The sequence below is a fragment of the Podarcis vaucheri genome (assembly GCF_965113315.1).
Source record: "Podarcis vaucheri genome assembly, chromosome: 7".
Lineage (NCBI taxonomy): Eukaryota > Metazoa > Chordata > Lepidosauria > Squamata > Lacertidae > Podarcis > Podarcis vaucheri.
Window position 1 is genome coordinate 17,125,965 of NC_138765.1, and position 19,386 is coordinate 17,145,350.

At 47.6% G+C, this 19,386-nt stretch overlaps 1 protein-coding gene across 4 annotated transcripts in view; it reads left to right on the forward strand.

The window, feature by feature from the left end:
- Nucleotides 1-5,509: 5,509 nt before the first annotated feature.
- Nucleotides 5,510-19,386, forward strand: part of PHLDB3 (pleckstrin homology like domain family B member 3) — a 39,562-nt gene continuing 25,685 nt past the window's right edge. For 2 of the 4 annotated variants that reach the window (XM_082233101.1, XM_082233103.1), the window contains exons 1-2: nt 5,512-5,686; nt 17,950-18,221. In XM_082233101.1, the coding sequence (XP_082089227.1) occupies nt 17,973-18,221 (249 nt within the window). In that variant the 5' untranslated portion in view covers nt 5,512-5,686; nt 17,950-17,972. Of the gene's footprint in view, nt 5,687-5,815; nt 6,106-17,949; nt 18,222-19,386 lie in introns of those variants that run through there. The other 2 variants (XM_082233104.1, XM_082233102.1) reach the window with 2 other exon arrangements.

A 19,386-nucleotide genomic window follows, 5' to 3' on the forward strand; every position in this document is an offset into this window, starting at 1 on the left:
TTGTTTGCCATGTCCCACCCAGTGACTGAGGAACTATCAGATAAAACTCTAAGGAACCTCTCTAGGGTTCCCCGCAGCACAGTTTGCAAGCACCAACATGCTCCCCAAAACAACACAGGGACCTAGAGCTATTCACGGGTGCTGTGACAATTCCGGTTTCCCTGACTGCTGGGAGTGCCACCCAGCATTCCATCTCTGCCGGAAGGATTTCTCTGTCTGCAAAGACATCGTGCTTCTCGGAGAGGTGCAATCCATTGTTGTGACAGAGGGGAGTGGCTGTTTTTGTTCAGGTATTATTTCTGGGTTGGAGGCAGACAGGGCGGAGTGCTCTCCCTCTTTGTGTGTTTGTGTGTGTCCCACAGGGTGATCTCTCTGTATCAGCAGAAGACCTGCTTTTATTGACATTTTCTCAGGTGCGATGGCCCTTAGGCCCCAGATCTGTTTTTCTGACCAGCCAGTGTTTTGGTTTTAGCTGTGGACCGTGCTGTGAGAACAAAGATAACCGAACATGAAAGGACAACAAACAAGACTCTGATATTATCCCAATGAGTCTGCAAAGAACACAGGAAGCACTAAGTCAGATGACTTGTTCATCTGGTCCAGGACTGCCTAACACACTGACAGGCAGTGACTCTTCAATAGAGGTCTTTCTCATCACCTGCCTGTACCACACGGTTGGGGAACCTGTGACTCTGCAGGTGTCTCTGGAGTCCCAATTCCCATCAGCTTCAGTGTGCATGACCAAAAGTAAGGGATAATGAAAGCTGCAGTCCAACAAGATCTAACAGGTAATGTCAGGGGTTCAGAAGCAGAGACGCAGAGAAGGGTGGAAACAGAGAGCGAGGGGGAGGAAGCCGAAGGGAGAATGAGTGATGATGACGACCCGAGATCTCCAAGCCTAAGCAGTGAGTCAGAGGACTCCCAAAAGGGAGCCCCAGTGAGCAGAGCAAGGGGGGGATCCGGGGGGACACCCCAGGAGGAAGGGAACAGAGGAGATTCAGAGAGCAGCAGCTGGAAGTCGGGACCCACGCTCAAGACTGAGAGCAGCAGGGAGGAAGGCAGCCAGGCATCGGGTTCCGGAGGCCGTCAGCAGGAGGGAGGGCACGAGTCAGGGGTGGTCACGCCCTCCTCAGAGAGCGAGGCAACGGTCAAGAGGAAAGTAGAGAGTTGGGCGCGCGCGCCAAGTTCAAATGCAGCGGAAGCTGGAGCAGTAAGCAGCCCGGAGAGTGAGCCAGGTCCCAAAGCCCGCCGAAAGGAAGCGGAAGGATCAGGGGGGTCAGCGTCAGAGGAGAGTAGAAGGGAGGAGTCCCAGGGGGGCAGAAGGACCCAGAGACGTAGGGAGAGGCGAAGGAGGTGGAGCAAGGCTAGGGTATTAAGCTGGTGTGCAAGAGGCGGGGACTCAGATGGGTCTTCGCCGACCTAGGGCAGAAGGTGTAGAGCTGCACGCTGCAGTTCGGAAATGAAACCTGTAACTCAATAAAGACTCTTTTAAAGTGGACGCTGTGTGGCGTGGTCCTATGTGAGCTGGGACCTGGTAGCAGCTCTGACAGGTAAGATCTGTTCAGCAGTGGAACAGTCTCCCTCGGGAGGTGGTGGACTCTCCTTCCTTGGAGGCTGTTATGTACTAAGCTTGGATCCTAGAACAATAGGCAAGTAGGATCCTAGAATGCAACAACTGATTGGCTTGCAGGAAAAGACCAGTCAGGCTCCAGGAGGGAAGCAGAATCAGCCAATCGTACGGGACTCATTGTGTAAATAATGTATATAAAAGCCTGAGGTTCGGGGGCTATTCAATCACTGTTTTATAAGCTGCAGTAAAGAGCATGAAATCACTACAGAACTCTGAGGTTCAGGGGTTTTTAGGCAGAGGTTGGATGGCCATCTGTCATGGATGCTTTAGCTGAGATTCCTGCATTGCAGGGAGTTGGGCTAGAATCTAGATGACCCTTGGGGTCCCTTCCAATTCTACAATTCTGATTCTAAGATCTGGAGAGCCACAGTGCCTTTGTTCCCTGTTTTTACTGAATCCATCTAACTGGAGATGCCAGGGATCAAACATGGGACCTTCTGTGTGCAAAAACATGCACTCTACCACTAAGCTACCTGCATCACTGTCCACAGATTTGCTCTAAAGGTCCCTACTCCCCAGACAGAGGTACAGTTAGCAGATTTCCTGGAAAGAGGGATTCATTGTTAAAGCACTCTGGGAATTGTAGCTCTGCAAGGGGAATATAGGAGCCTCCGAAGAAGTCTCAGCAGCCTTTACAAACGACAGCTGCCAGAATTATTTGAGGAAAACCCGTGACTGTTTTAAGTGGAACATAGCGCTTTAAATGCGGGGTGCCAATAAACTCTGCTTTGTCCTCTCCCCCAGAATAGGGGAACCTGTTACCCTACAGCAGCTGCTGGACTCCCATTCCCATCAGCCCCCAGGCATCATGGCCAATGGCCAGGGATGATGGGAGCTGTAGTCCAGCAAATGTATGGAGGACTGCAGATTTCCCATCCTTGCATGTCAATCTTTCCAAGTGCCAAGCCTAAGAACAAATATTATTTCAGCCTATATAGCTTCTGGCAGAAGAGTTATATAATGAAAGAAAGACAGCTTGAAAATGTACACACAAGCAAAACCCACTTCCGGAAACTGACAGACATTTATGGCTCCTGAGGTTTAACAACTCGATTTCCCACAGGCTGCAAGACTCAGCCAATAAGCTACCAATTCTGCCATCAACAGAATCAAGTGGTTCAGTACTTCCTGGACTGTGCTACTTTGGGGGGCGGGGAGTTGCATATTTGAATACTCCCTCATTTTTTAAATTATTATTCTCTCTTTTTTTAAAAAAACAACAACCAATAACTCGTCCATCTGGAAAACCAAAATGTCAAGGACAAGCCTAACAGCATGCAAGTTTTCTACATATATTTTCTGCCCTCCACCCCATGGATGAGCAATTCCAACATGCCACTCCCCCGCCATATGATCTAATCTGAAGTGGTAGAGTCCAGGCAAGGTTTTCAAACAGTGGGAGGCTGTAATGCTTCTCAATACTAGTTGCCAGGAAGCACAGAGGGGGAAAGTCCTGCTTACACTGGCTGAATTAGATGGGCTATGCGTGGTTCTGCCATTTGCAAACAAACCAGCCAGCTCATTAAACAGACCACATTGTCCAATCGCCTTGCAAAGAAATCAGGATGAATTTTTAATGTTCTTTTTATTAATGCATTTATATGCCACCTTTCCTCCAAGGAGCTCAAGGTGATGAACAAAGCTCTTTCTCCCCTCCTGCTATATCCTTGCAACAGCCCAATGAGGAAGGTTAGGCTGAGACATTGTGACTGGCTCAAGGTCACACTCTAACCACTACACCACACTGCCTCTCCAAAACGTTTGCTTGCTTGTTTATTACATTTGCATCCCTGCCTTTCCTCCATGGAGCTCAAGACGGCAGACTGGGTTCCGGTGCTATTTTTCTAGAAAAAGGGATGCCAGAATTCACTACGAACACTTTCTTTGTTCTTTTAGAATGGCAATAGCACCTACCTGAGAGGTGCGGGAACCGAGTTCCGGCGAGTTCTAGCTGAAAAAGAGACCTGCTTTTATCCTCCCCACAAGCCTGTGAAGTAGGTTAAGCTGAGAGACAAAAGTGCCTGGGCCATAGTCACCCAGTGAGTTTCATGTCTGAGCTGGAATTTGAACCCTGGTCTCCCAGGTCCTAGTCCAACACTCAGTCTGCTACACTACGCTGGTTATGAGTTGTTGTGTATTTTAAGGACTGTGCTAGCATCACACCAAAGCAGGCTTTCATGGGTGTAAATGATCAGTAAGACATAATGACTGAAAACATGTCTCTGAGCACAGACAGAGTGCCTTTCCCCGGTGCATCACTGTGCAAAACTGCCAGCAGCAATCTGAAGGGGAGGGACAGGTGAGTAAATGAGAGGGTGTTGCTTTCAAACCACCTTCTGCCCTGGCATAATTGGCATCTGTCTCATTAGGAAATTAACCACTGTGGAGCGAAGGGAATGGCGAGACTGAGAGGTACTTCAAAGGTTTTGAACTTATGAAGCTGCCATAGCGTCAGGCAGACTGTTGGTCTCTGCCTCTAGCAGACAGCTGGGAACTCTCCAACCCACCCAACCCAGTGCCCTCCAGACTTTTGTTGGACTACAACTCCCGTTACCCCTGATTATTGACCATCCTGGCTGGGGCTGATGGGAGTTGGGAGTCTATCAACGTCCAGAGTGCATTACATCATCTGTCCCTGCAATCTAACCCTCAACTCTATGAAGTAATGATCTTTAAACTGGAAATGCCAGGGATTGAATTTGGGAGACCTGGGCCTACAAAAGACTCGCACTGCCACTGAACTACAGTCTCTTCCTGCAAAAACAAAACAAACCCGCTTAACCTGTTGAACGTCTTCCTGCCAAGCAGTTTATTAACGGACAACTGCTGCTAAATCTTTGTGCTGGAGATCCTGGAGATAAACCTGCGAGGCTTGGACATACCAATGACATGTTCCACCTGCACTACAAGAGAAGCTTCACCTGCTGAACGTCTGCCTGCCAAACAAGTTATAGAATCAGAATGTGAGAAGCAGGGCAGAGAGGATCTTCCAGGGTGGGAGGCTGTGGTAAGAGGAGGGAAGTGCCCAGATGTGAGCTGGGATGGCCTGCCTCCCTTTGTGTGGATGAAGATTAAAGATACAATCTTCATAGAGGGTTTTGTATTTTACTTTTCTTCTTGTTCTTGTTCTTCTTCATTTTCTTTTCCATGCTCTTTCTTTCCAATTCTTACTCTCTGTTTTGCTTTTATTGTATTCTGAAACTTTTAATTAAAAACCGATCATATATAAAAAAGAAAACACCCAAGAAATAAAAAGGTTTTGGCACAGCTGGGAAGGAACAAAAGAATGGTAGATTTTATTAAAGTTCCGCTGCTGTTAATAATAATAGTCATGAGTTGTTGCTTTTAGCAGAACTCAGGGGAACTGAGTTCCCTTACCTTTTAAAATTTAAATAATAATTATCTTTTGTCTGTTGAGGCTGGAACCCAATGCCTGAACCAAAAACCCACCTCTATCTGTTAACAATAAAGTTGCGCCATTTCTAATCCAGATCATTGTCTGCTTGAGTTTATTAATCACATCTTACATGTAGCCACAATGGGGGTGTGTGCCCCCCCCACAACAAACAAACAAGCAAACAAGCAAGCAAACTAACTACCGTAATTTCTGGTGAGTTCCCCCACCATTTCTCCCAGAAAAAAAACCCCACTGACATTAGTAATAATAAAAGGGACAGCTGTTCTCAGCTGGGAAAGCTTCAAACTTCTGCACTCGTGGGATTTTCCTGGTTTCACTATCTCAAAGCTGGTTTCCTGCAGACCGTGTGCCCCCCCCACCGCCCCGTTTCTTTCGGCCTCTGATGTCACAGCTTTTGTTTTTCCAAAGCAAAAACCAAAGCCAGCGAGCAGGGTTGTTAAACTTGTTTGAACACCAGGAAGGCAGGAGCGCGAACCGCTTGCAGGCTCGACATTGCAAGCGGAAAGTCAGCAGAAGAAGCCGTTCCGGCAGTTCAGCGCACGAGGGGTCTGCGCGCCCGCGCGCGCCTTGGAGCCGGAGGGGGTCCTCTCTGTCCAATAGCCCGAGAGCACCGGGGGAAAGCCTCCCCGTCAATCCAGGTGAGTGACAGACAGCTAGCTGTTAGAGTTAAGCAAGGAGCCAGGGTGGTGCAGAGAGGAAGCCAGGAGCTGGGTGACATAGGCAAGGGAACGATCCAGGATGGGGGCGGAGCAAGGGAGGGACACTCAGGGAACCAGGAAGGACATTAGGACAACCTGGGAGAGACACCCATCATCATCATCGCCACCATCATTTTTCCCTATCTGGGATCACAAGGGACAACATCTGCTTGGACTGGAGGCGCCCTCAAATTTGGGAGTTTGTTTTTCACTTATCTGTGGTCTCTCCTGGGATCGACTGAAGACCCAGGCGCCGGGGTCACCCCCTGCCCCTGCCCTCCACCCCAAGAAACTGAAGGTTTTGCTTTGGGACAGCTCCCCCCTCCCTACACCCCCGGAGTGACAAGGCCCAGAGGAAAGTGAGTGTCAAGAAGTGTTGACCTTGGATTAGTGGGGAAGGTTGTGGCTCCCCCCCGGGGAGGGGAGGAATAGGGAGCAAATGTGCTTATTATTGTCGTTTTTCTGGGTTTGTTTTCTCTCCAAATGGGGGGCATTTTTCCTGCTCCCCTGCAGTCAAGTTTAAATTTGGGGAGAGGGGCAGGAAAGGGCAAGCAATAGGGGGCTTTACCCCCCCCCCAATGTTTGGAATCTTATAAAATAAAGGCTAAAATGACTTTCAGGACAGACTGAAAGAATCTGAAATGGTGGGAAGCTGGTGGAAGCCAACTTTTTTCTTTCTTTTTGAACTGTGATAAAACTTTCCATTGGTGCACGGATTGTTTGTGGGATTTGCAAACACTATGGGGGGGGGAATTCCATATAGGAATTGGGGTGTGTGTGTGTGTGCAGAGGTTAAGAGTGTCAGTTCTATGGTACGCAAGAAGGGTCTCAAAATATGGGTTGTGGAAAGGGATTGTTTTTAGAAGCAAGTGGGAGTGCTTTTCCCGGAAACCTTAGGACCTGGTGTGTGTTGGTATCACTTGGGTGGTGCGGAAAGGGGTTAATTTTGGAGGGGTTGAAGATCAAGAGCGTGCCAGGTACAGGGAAAAGGTCACCGGTGTTGCGCCATAAGGAAGTGGGGTTGGACGTGAACCAGAATAGGATCTTTCCTGCTTGTCTGGTGCAGTGTACACACTATACCATGGGTAGGCAAACTAAGGCTGGATCCGGCCCAATCGCCTTCTAAATCTGGCCTGCAGATGGTCCGGGAATCAGCGTGTTTTTATATGAGTAGAATGTGTGCTTTTATTTAAAATGCATCTCTGGGTTATTTGTGGGGCATAGGAATTCGTTCATTTCCCTCCCCCAAAATATAGTCCAGCCCCCCACTAGGTCTGAGGGACAGTGGACTGCCTCCCTGCTGAAAAAGTTTGCTGACCCCTGCACTGCTTGCACCACTTCCTGCACTTGGCAGAGAGTCCTGGGAGCTGTAGTGTACTCTCTGCAGTGCTATAATTCCCAGCACCCACAACAAACTACAGTTTCCAGGATTCTTTAATGGGGTGGGGGGATGTACTTTAAATACACAGCAAAAATCAGGTCAGTGCAGCCAAACCCTTATGTTGTGCTCCACTGTTAGTTTATGGCAGGCGTGGGCAGCCCATGCCCAAATGTTATATGGCCCTCAGTCTGATTTTGGAAGCTTCTTTGCAAGTGGTCAGCTCAATAGCAAAACTACCTTTTGGATTAAAAGACTGCCTAGAGAAGGTGATACCACCGACAGAGCAGGAGCAGGCACTTGGTGCAGTTGGGGGAAAAGTAAAGTAACTACATCATGGCAAAAGGGGTACCCCTGCCTCCACTGGCTTTGGCCCTGTCCACGGTTGACATGCAACCCCCTACAAGGGGAATGCACAGCCTCCAACATTTCTCCGATGAAAATAGGGACGTCCTATTCAACAACAACAACAACTTTATTATTTTATACCCTGCTCATCTGACTGGGTTGCCCTAGCCACTCTGGGCGGCTTCCAACATATATAAAAACATAATAAAATATTAAACATCGGAAAACCTCCCTATAGCAGGGCTGCCTTCAGCTGTCTTCTAAAGGTTGTATAGTTAGTTATCTCCTGGACTTGGGAGGGTCTCATAACTCCATACCCTCCAGCTTTTCTCTGATGAAAACAGGGATATTCTAAGGAAAAGCGGGACATTCCAGAATCAAACAGAAACCAGGATGGCTTCTGTAAATCCGGGAATGTCCCTGTAAAATAGGGATGCTTGGAGGGTCTCGGAATGCGGTCATCGGCTCTGACCCACCTCTGCAACATGGCACTGAATGCCAATTGCTAGAAATGGCAAGTGGGAGAAAGCAATGTCCCATTTTCCCCAGGAGTGGGGGGCCTTGCAATGGCAAAAGCACATGGTGCACAATTAAACATGGAAATTGCTCTTATGGCCTGAAAGAAGATTAGATGGATTCATGGAAGAGAAGGCTTATCAGTGGCTGCTAGCCACGATGACGGTGCTATGCCTCCACAACCGAAGGCAGTCGTGCTTCTCAATGCTAGCTGCTGGAAACCACAAGAGGGGAGAGATGCTGTTGTGCTCAAGTCCTGCTTGAGGGTTTGGTACAGGCATCTGAGTAGCCGCTGTGAGAAGAGGAAGCTAGATACAGGGGCCATTGGCCACCCAAGCCAGGGCTATTCTTATGTTCTTAATCAGCTAGGATCTCCCTAGTTGGACCTACAAAAGAACGTAAGAAGAGTTTGCTGGATCAGGTCAGTGGCCCATTTAGTCCAGCAACCTATTTTCACAGTCACCAGCCAGATGCCAATGAGAACACCACAGACAGGTCCCTTTTAGTTCCACACTTCCATGCATTGCAGGCAAGTTTCTCTCTTACACAGAAGGAAATTCTTTCTGACGCTTGATGTGCCGTGACACACAGATAGATGGATGCACCGCTGGTAAACTGGGATGTGTTAAAAAAAGGAAAATCCGGACGGCTGTGTTAGTTGATATGCAAATGCATGCAGATTTAATGAGTGAGGACCCCATTCAACAAGACGCATGATTAATTGACCAAGCTGCCTTCTGTCGAGCAACAGCCAAAGCAAAAGCAAGCACACGTAACACTCGTTCTCTGCGGGTTTGGCAGAATAAACTGGGAAGTTGGATGGTGGGTTTTCCTTCTTCCAAGGGCTAAGGGAGTCCAAGGGATGCCATTTAAGACTCCAGGAGAAGGCAATGAGCCAAATTCCAGTGAGATTTAAAGGCCCCTTTTGGGTTATGTTTATTTATTTAGAGTATTATTATTATTATTTTATTTTAAACCTGCTCTTCAGTTTTAAAAGCCTTCCAGAATGGGTTGCATGTGACTGCTTAAAATAACATGGTGCCTGCTCACAAGCTTGCCATATGAAAGATAAGAGACGAAAGGAAAATGGGTTGGAGAGGGAAGGGGGCGAAGCAGTTTTTATTGCAGTTATGACGAAGAGTGTGTGTTTGTGTGTGTTTTAAGAGTATTTGTTAGGATTTCTTTCTTTTTTTATTTGAACCCTTCTAGATTTTGAGATATTCACCTACAGCAGTATTTCCCAAACTCGGGTCTCCAGCTGTTTTTGGACTACCATCATCCCTAGTTAGCAAGATCAGTGGTCAGGGATGATGGGAATTGTAGTCCAAAAACAGCTGGAGACCCAAGTTTGGGAAACGCTGACCTAGAGGGTCTGTCTCTAGGCTTCTTCTTTGTCAGATATGAGGCAGAAACCTAGCAGGATAAGGGCTCTGTTTTTGTTATGGACCCCTTTTCTCTTCTTAAAGAGTCTGCAAAGCAATTTCCTTATGGACTATGAACAAACAAATCTTTAAAAATTATTATTACTCCTCCTCTGGGTTTTGAGAGCTTAGCACAAGCTCTTTTGCACCAGAACACTTAGAATTGCCAGATTTCCAACTGAGCCCTGCTCCTGTGCCTTCTTCAGCAGTTTACAGCACCATCCTGACAGTATTCCTTATTTATTGATGTGTAATTTTTGCTGTCCCGACAGATGCCTCATTACTTTTATTTTCTCTGCACTGTCCGTACGCAAGTCATTTGCTGCTTCAGACAGCCTAGAGGCAGTAAGGCGGCAATTGTTTGTAAACTCAGAAGTAAGACCAACTGAATTACTCCCAGGTAACTGGGGTTGGAATTGCAGCCTTAATTTGCAGGCATTAGCAGGCGATAATGCTAAATCTTCATCCTGTGAAAGCCTTGCCTTCTTTCTGCAATTCAACCTGCCACTCAAGGCTCAGGAGCAAGATAATCTGGTTTCCCCCCTCCTGTTTAGTTGCCAACCCACCTTATCTGAGGCTGCGCACAACACTGCACATTTAAAGCACATTCCCCCTCCGCCAAGAAGCCTGGGAACTGTAGCTCCACCTCAAAGAACTGTAATTCCCAGCAGCCTTGACAAACTTCATCTCCCAGGTTACTCGGATGGAAAAATGTGCCTTAAATGCAATTTGAACTTATGGCGTGCACATAGCCTGCATTGCCAAACGTTCTTTGTTTTCATTTTGGTGTCTGTGCTTTTGTAAACGGGTTTACAGTATGTATGATGTTGCTACCTTTCTAAGCTGCCTTGAGGGCCCTTTGTTCGGAAAAACGAGGTGAAGAAAAGGATAAATCAATATCCCATAATAATAATTATACTCAAGCCATTGGCACAGATTAAACATTCACCTACAAACACCTCCTCCCCTTGTTTCTTAAGCAGAGGGATTTATACCTTTGCCACGCATGCAAACAACACGAGGCCAGTTTTAATCCTTCATAACAAAACGCTCTGTCAGCATGTAGATCGAATCAGAGTTGGCCAAAGATGCTTCTGAGCCATAGTCACATGCAAAGGATACTGTTGCAGCTTTAGAGTTGTGGTATCTTGCCACTGAGGAAAGAGAGGGAGGAGAAAGATGAGCTAAGAAGGAGCATGTGGAGGAACACATGTGGAAAACTGTACAAGTGTGTCTAGTTCAGCTGACATACAAGTTCCTATTCAGCTCAGGACCAGGTTGCTTGAAAGACTGCCTTATACACCCTGCAAATTGGAAATTGCAAGGCCGCTCCACAGTGACTCAGAGCAGGGCTTTTACTGTGGCTGCCCCTGTTCTGTGGTACAGTGGGACCTCGGTTTTCAAACGTCTTGGCTGTCAAACATTTTAGAAGCCAAACGTCAAAATCCCGGAATTGAATGCTTCCTTTTTCGAACATGCTTTGGAAGTTGAACGGCTTCCAAGGCGCGTTTCTCAATTTTTTTCAATTGAATTTGCCAACAGTCCTTTGATCCTTGGTTTTCAAACGTTTCGAAAGTCGAAAGTTCTTCCGGAATGGATTATGTTCAAAAACGAATGTTCCCCTGTACAGCGTTCCTGCTGAGATACAACAGGTGGCTGCTATCTGCACTTTCCAGAAACTATTAAAACAGTTTTGCTAAGACAGGCTTTCTCAACTGGATAAATGGGTCCTTACCATGATTGCCCATTTGTTAGGGCTGTAGTCTTGTTTTAAATGTATTTAATAGAATCGTAGAATTGAAGGAATCCCGACAGTCATCCAGCCCAAACCCTTACAATGCACGGATCTCAATTAAACCAGTGTTTCTAAGTACTTTTAATTGTCTCGTATGTAAATCATATTGAGATGGTGGTTTAGAAAACTATAAATAAATAATAATTATTATTATTAATAGCAATAACTATTTATGTATCAAGGTGAACAGATTGTAATGTGTGAATACCCTGCAAGGGTTTCTGGCACCCAGGGATTGTATTCAATTAAGCGGAGCTGCTAAAAAATTACTGGAGCTAAATTGGCCATGCCCATTGATTCCAATGGGTCTTCTCTGAGTATGACTAATGTTGGAGGCAACTCCAGGCTTCTGCCCCATTTTCATGTAGTTTCTGCCGAGTCCAGTCTCCTTCCTCTCTGTTTGATTCCACTTCTTCCTTCTGGAAAAACAGGACTTAATAAGGCGGGCCCCACCTAATTGTGGGTGAGGCACTGAGCGAGATTGCTGACAGAAGAACTTACATAAAACAATTTACGTTTCTTACCATATAAAAGAAGCCGTGGAGGAGGCATGTTTGGGAAGGGTTAGCAGCTTGCTACATATGTATGGACTAGTCTGCTAAGACTGTGCCCTCCGCCAGCTCTCACCCACCTGGCTCTGCCTGTCTGCCTCCTCTGCCTTAATCTCAGTTTTGCCCAGCTAAAATCCCCATGCTATTTTTCTAGAAAAAGAGGTGCCGGAGCTCACCATGAACTTTCCCCTTGTTCTCCTAGAATGGCAGTACAGTGGACTTCTGGTTGCAGGTGGGATCCGTTCCAGACCTCCATTCAGATCCCAAGGTTTCCGCAACCGGAGGGATCGCTTCTGTGCATGCGTGCAGGGCGAAACCTGGAAAAATACTTCTGGGTTTGCCGTATACGTATCCCGAAGGATACTTAACCGGAGGTGACCATAAGTAGAGGTACCACTGTAGTGCCCACCTGAGAGGTGCCAGAGCTGAGATCTAGTGAGCTCCAGATGAAATCCCGTTTTCAGAATATAATATTAAAATCCACATCACACACTTTAAAATGCCTGAGCAAAGCTGTGGTGCCCTTTTAATATCAACCCAGGCAGAGTGTATTGGAAACAGGCTGCAGGCTTCTTTGTTCCATATCTTTAGGCACCAGGCAAAAACATTTCTCTTCAACCAGGCATTCTTTTTTAATGAGTTTGTGAGAGGTGGGGATTATTGGATTTTTGTTTTATTATGTATTATGTATCTTGTGTTCTCATGTTGTATTTCCATGCAGTGAACCACCGTGTGATTTTCAGATGAATACAAATAATGATGATGATGATGATGATAATAATAATAATAATAATAATAATAATAATAATAATACAGATAGCACAATCATTAACTCTGCAGCAGGTTTTTGGGGTGAGGGGGTGGGGTGTAACGGCTGCAGGCCTGGCCCAAGATTATTCCCAATTTCCCAAACTCCAGCTCAAATCCCGCTTTCAGGCCCTCTCTGACCAAATGCAAGCAGAAAGACGTGTCATTCCAAAGGCTGGGAAGAGACCTGTAGCTGTTAAGGACCACGGAACTTGTTTGCTGTGTGGTCACAGGATATGCAGCCAGCCTTGCAACTAACTTCCTGAAAAATAGAAGTTTCCCTCAGGTAGCGTAGCAAGGGAGCCTCGTCCATTAGGACAAATGGAGCTCTTCCTCACCAGTCTCATTCTGCCTCATCCACCTGCCTTCTTATTTACAACCAGTCCAAGGGGTGGCTTTGTCTTTCAGCTTCTTCCTCCTTAACCTCAGTGTTGCTTTTGCAGAACTCAGCAGGCAGGAGAGCTGGGGTCAATCTACAGTTAGTTGGCTCTGCTTATTATTGGTCCTGTCTCCATCTGCTGTTGACCTCCTTGCCCTTCCCCACTGCCGGTCTCCTGGGTGACTGAACCCAGGATTTTCTGCATGCAAAGGAGATGTTCTTCCACGGTGCCCTTCTTCATTTGTGAGCTGGAGCGATGAGAAACGAAGCGTCTCTGAAGGCACGCTCTGGCTGTCGGCAAGCCCTTGTGCTGCCTCAGCAGACCTCCTGGCTGTGTTCAGTTCCTTTTCATTGGCATCTTACCCGCTTCTGTGGAAAAACCTGACCTTGCTGTTATTTTGGTCCGATGTGAAAGCGTCTCTTAGCGAAGACGAAAACAAGCTGGGAGGGAGAACTAGGAGAGATAAGCGGGCTGCTGAAGTGGTGGGTCTCTGCCTCCGCATTCCTACTTGAGGTAGCAACAGCTCCCAGCTTGGAAGGCTTTCAAAGGGGACCGGACAAATTCATGGAGGAGAAAGCTATTGGATGACTACCAGCCACAATGGAAATGCTCTCCACCTCCACTGAATGTGGCACTGGGCATTTGAAGGAGGATGCAGCTGTGCTGGGGGGCTTCTTGTGGGCATCTGGTTGGCTGTTGTGAGAACAGGATGCTGGACTGGATGGGTCTGCGGCCTTATCCAGCAGCCCGACTCTTCAGGCATCCCCAAAACTTGGCCCTCCAGATGTTTTGGGACTACAGCTCCCATCATCCCTAGCTAGCAGGCCCAGTGGTCAGGGATGATGGGAATTGTAGTCCCAAAACATCTGGAGGGCCGAGTTTGGGGATGCCTGTCTTAAATTCTCTCACCAGACATTTAAAGCAAACTTGATGTTGCTATTAGGTCATCAGTTGCATACCCGCCAACATTTCTCTGATGAAAATATGGACGTCCTATTCAATCATCATCATCACCACCACCGCTTTTTTCTGAGGGGACTCATACACCTAAACATTTTGTGAATCTAAGTTTGGCCTCATTGAGGGACGGTATTTCAATATGAGTAGGAAAATGAGAGTACCCTTAAACATTTTTAAAGAAAAAAGCACTGGTTGTCATCATCATTATACCCCGTCCATATGACTGGGTTGGCCTAGGCACTCTGGGTGGCTTCCAACATATATAAAACCATAAAAGGTAAATGTAAAGGTACCCCTGCCCATACGGGCCAGTCGTGTCCAAGTCTAGGGTTGTGCGCTCATCTCGCTCAAGAGGCCGGGAGCCAGCGCTGTCCGGAGACACTTCCAGGTCACATGGCCAGCATGACTAAGTGGCATCTGGCAAGCCAGCACCAGCACCGCACACGGAAATGCCGTTTACCTACCCACTAGAAAGTGGTACCTATTTATCTACTTGCACTTAGGGGTGCTTTCGAACTGCTAAGTGGGCAGGAGCTGGGACCGAACGACGGGAGCTCACCCCGCCACAGGGATTCGAACCGCCGACCTTGCAATCAGCAAGTCCTAGGCACTGAGGTTTTACCCACAGCGCCACCCGCGTCCCTTTTAGATAAAACCATAATGAAACATTAAACATTTAAAAAACTTCCCTATATAGGGCTGCCTTCAGGTGTCTTCTAAAGGTTGTATCGTTACTTATCTCCTTAGCTTGGGGGTCTCATAACTCCATACCCTCTGATGAAAATAGGGACATCCTAAGTGAAAGTGGGACATTCCGGGATCAAATCAGAAACCAGAATGGCTTCTGTAAATCCAGGACTGTCCCTGGAAAATAGGGACACTTGGAGGGTCTACAGTTATCTAAGAGGTTCATACCTTCCCCCCCCTCCCCCAACCCCACACATCTTGCAGAGGAAACATCTTTGTTATTTTCACACCAATGAAGACTTGGGCAACCAGAGTTCCTCTGCTATTACACAGCAAGCTGCTTCAGACTAGGCCAGACTGTCTGGCCCAATGCTGACTACTCTGACTGGCAACAGCAGCTCCTGAGAAGTCTGAGGCCGTGACCCTTTCCCAGCCACTCTTTTCAACGAAAGCGGCTGCTCATGTGTCACCAAAAAATCGGAAAGGCGTCACCAAAGAAGAGGCCAAAAGAGGATGCAGATTTGCATGGAATGTGTGCGTGCTGCTGTTTATGTATGGATGCAAATCTAGAAATATTTAATATACTCTAACGAACAGAATTAATTGCATTTTCTGCCTCAGGCAATGAAATATCTTAAGCCAGTCCTGTCGCCAATGTGGTGTGTAATGTGCTGCCCTGCGAACATGAGCACAATATACCCGTCAGGGATAGGGTGTCCCATAATCTGGGGTGCAAATGTGGCCCTGCAGGACTCTCTCTATGGCCCCCGCAGCTCAATCTAGGCCACACCTCCTTTCCTCAAACCACATCCCTCAGTGACCCTGCTTCCAGAAAGTGGTGATGGGGGATGAGTGTTCAGACCCCTGGGCTCTCACTTGTGGGGTGCTTCAGGGTTCCGTCCTCTCCCCCATGCTTTTTAATATCTATATGAAGCTGCTGGGAAAGATCATCAGGGGATTTGGGCTGGGTGTCCACCAGTATGCGAATGATACCCATTTCTACGTCTCTTTCAAATCAGAACCAGTGAAGGCGGTGAAGGTCCTGTGTGAGTGTCTGGAGGCGGTTGGAGGATGGAGGGCGGCTAACAGATTGAGGCTAAATCCTGACAAGACAGAAGTACTGTTTCTGGGGGAGAGGAGGCGGGCAGGTGTGGAGGATTCCCTGGTCCTGAATGGGGTAACCGTGCCCCTGAAGGACCAGGTGCGCAGCCTGGGAGTCATTTTGGACTCACAGCTGTCCATGGACGCGCAGGTTAATTCTGTGTCCAGGGCAGCTGTCTACCAACTCCACCTGGTATGCAGGCTGAGACACTACCTGCCCACGGACTGTCTCACCAGAGTGGTGCATGCTCTAGTTATCTCCCGCTTAGACTACTGTAATGTGCTCTACATGGGGCCACCTTTGAAGGTGACCCGGAAACTGCAATTAATCCAGAATGCAGCAGGTAGACTGGTGACTGGGAGTGGCTGCCGGGACCACATAACACCGGTCCTGAGAGATCTGTATTGGCTCCCAGTACGTTTCTGAGCACAATTCAAAGTGTTGGTGCTGACCTGTAAAGCCCTAAACGGCCTCAGTCCTGTATACCTGAAGGAGTGTCTCCACCCCCATCGTTCTGCCCGGACACTGAGGTCCAGCTCCAAGGGCCTTCTGCCGGTTCTCTCATTGTGAGAAGTGAGGTTACAGGGAACCAGACAGAGGGTCTTCTCAGTAGTGGCACCCACGCTGTGGAACGCCCTCCCATCATATGTCAAGGAAATAAGCAGCTATCCTATTTTTAAAAGACATCTGAATTAAAAGACATCTGTTTAGGGAAGTTTTTAATATTTAATGCTGTGTTGTTTTTAACACTCGATTGAGACCTGCCCAGAGTGGCAGGCCAGCCAGATGGGCAGGGTATAAATAATAAATTATTTTTCTTATTATAACATGTCTGTTAGAAACCACTAACTCCAGTCACAGGTGACATGTGGCATCACATGTGCATGCTGGGCCCCTTAGGGGCAATTTGGCATTGGTGCATTCAAGGTAAAATGATGCCCAGCCCTGCCACTAGATTATCTCGGGCAAAGGAAAGGCGACAGCAGGCTGAGAAGCAGTTGGGATTCCCTTGGCCTTTGGTGCAATGGGAATTTCCTTTCCTTTCCGCTTCCAGGCTCCTGGTAAGCTTTTCTTCTTCTTTCCCCTAAAAAGAATGAATTGCAGGTAGTCCATTATGGGATGCTGACTTTGACATATGAAGTCCCTGAGGGCTTGGCCCCAAATTATGGTAATGAGTTGCAATAAACAGGGCTGGCCTTCTACCTTTGCGTAAGACAGGGAGGGGAAAAATACTTAGCATTCATGGGGTGTGTTTCAGACGTTCAGGGCATTACACCTGTTTTTATCTATTCATGACTTAAAATATTTGTACCACACCTTTGGGGTCAAGAATGTACTAAATGACAGATAATGCTTTATTAAAAAAAATACCAAAAAGAATGAACAAAGCAAGCTAAAACCACACTGCAACAAAAGGCACCCCCTCACTGTTGCCGAATCCGCTTTGGGCTTTGGGCTTGGGGGAAAACTCAGGACAGGAACACCGCCCCTACCATGCAGTAGAAATCGTTCTGCTCATGCAAAGCGCATCTTAAGGTAAAGGTAAAGGTACCCCTGCCCGAACGGGCCAGTCTTGACAGACTCTGGGGTTTGTGCGCCCATCTCACATCTATGGGCCGGGGGCCAGCGCTGTCCGGAGACACTTCCGGGTCACGTGGCCAGCGTGACAAAGCTGCATCTGGCGAGCCAGCGCAGCACACGGAACGCCGTTTACCTTCCCGCTGGTAAGCGGTACCTATTTATCTACTTGCACCCAGAGGTGCTTTCGAACTGCTAGGTTGGCAGGTGCTGGGACCGAGCAGCGGGAGCGCACCCCGCCGCGGGGATTCGAACCGCCGACCTTTCGATCGGCAAGCCCTAGGCGCTGAGGCTTTTACCCACAGCGCCACCCGCTCTACATTAAATGCAGCCCTTGGTGACACCAATCCTTTGGCAGTTATATATCAAGCAAAAACCACCTCTGTGGTCTTTCTGGCACCTGCTGAAGATCATTTCAAGCGGAGATCTTTATCCCTGTCTGTATCTGTGTTGGATTTGAAATTGTTTTCATGCATGAAAGCGTTTCGAGTTGTTCTTTTTATATACATGGAACTGTTTCTCCATTGCTTTTCGCATTCGGGATTATTTTTAGCGTGCCTCTTTCCTGCTACGAAACCACGGGAAATGATTCCCAAACAGAATCACAAGTCAGTAAAGAAATAGACGATGCTGGTGACTAAATAACAAGGGGTCTTTGTTATTATCGTTTATCCTCGCAGCGGATATCATGCCTTGTTGAGCAATGGTGCTCCAGAACTCGGATGCCATGGGGGTGCTGAGCCAAGCGGAACTGTGCCCCTTTTCAACCAAATCGGAGAAGGATCGCCTGGAGGATATGCCCAAGTGCCAGTCACCAGACAAGGAGGGGTCCCCAGCTCAGTGTAGCATAGAAGATGCCCTTTCTTTGGAAGGCGGCTCCAGTCCAGGCGGAAACTCCAGTGACGGGATGGAGGAGGATGAAGCCAGCAGCACAGAGAGTGCCCAGAATGGGGTGAGTGGCAGCAAATGTCTAGGGTCTTGTTTCTCATCTGAGGCTTAATTGGCTTTTGAGCCTTTTCCTTCATCAAGTGGGAGAAGGGTGTTTTTAACAGAAATGACAGGAGTAAATATGCATATGTTTTTGCTAGGGGCTGCCTCCTCTGCTTTCTCTGCTCGCCAGCCCCATATGCTTTGCAAGTGGAAGGTCCCAGGTTCAATCCCTGATATCCCCAGGCAGGGCTGGGAATGTGCCCTGCCCAAAACCTTGGACAGCTGCTGCCAGTCATTGTTGACAATACTGAGCTATAGACGGACCAATGGTCCTCCTTGGGACAAGGCAGCTCCCAAGGTTTTTCTTTTAATCAAACAACGGGTAGAGAAGTGCAATCATCTCTAGGCGGTGCACAAGAAATGCATTACAGAAAAGGGAGTTAAAACCACACAATCAGATACTCTGGTTTCTCTTCAGATCGTACAAATATTTCGCCTTTTGCTAAAATGACTCAATCAGACTTCAGCTAATGGGGGGGGGGAGGAGTCTTCAGTAGACACTGGAAGATCAACAGGGATGAGGCCTGCTAACCCCAACTAGAAGGGAGTTGGGCCCACAATATTAACTGCACAGCTCCCAATGAATACAAACCATGCATCCAAGCCATAGGGGCCACAAACAGTGACCCAGAAGACTCAGTGTTTGGGCAGAGATTGGGGCTGCCAGTGCAAATTTTTGAGCATTAGAGTTATATAGTTTGGGAGCTCAATGGTAGAGCATCAGCTTTGCATGGCTGCTGTGAGGACAGAATGCTGGACTTGGTGGGCACTTGGCCAGATCCAGCAGGACTCTTGTAAGTTCTTATGTGGCAGCTAACCACAAGCCCTTTTGCCACTGGTGCCTAAAACCATTAACCTGGGCGTTGCTATAGAGAGGGAAGTGAGCAGGTTTTTCCTCCTCCCTCTATGAAGCTCATCTGTGTGGAGAATGGTCAACACCTCCTCTTAGTTTCCTACTATAGTCGTACCTTGGTTCTCGAACGGAATCCGTTCCGGAGGTCTGTTCAAATTCCAAAAACGTTTGAAAACCAAGGAACTTTCTGCACTCAGTCGGAAGTCACGGAAACCGCATTGGATGTTTGGCTTCCAAAAAATGTTTGCAAACTGGAACACTCACGTTTGGGTTT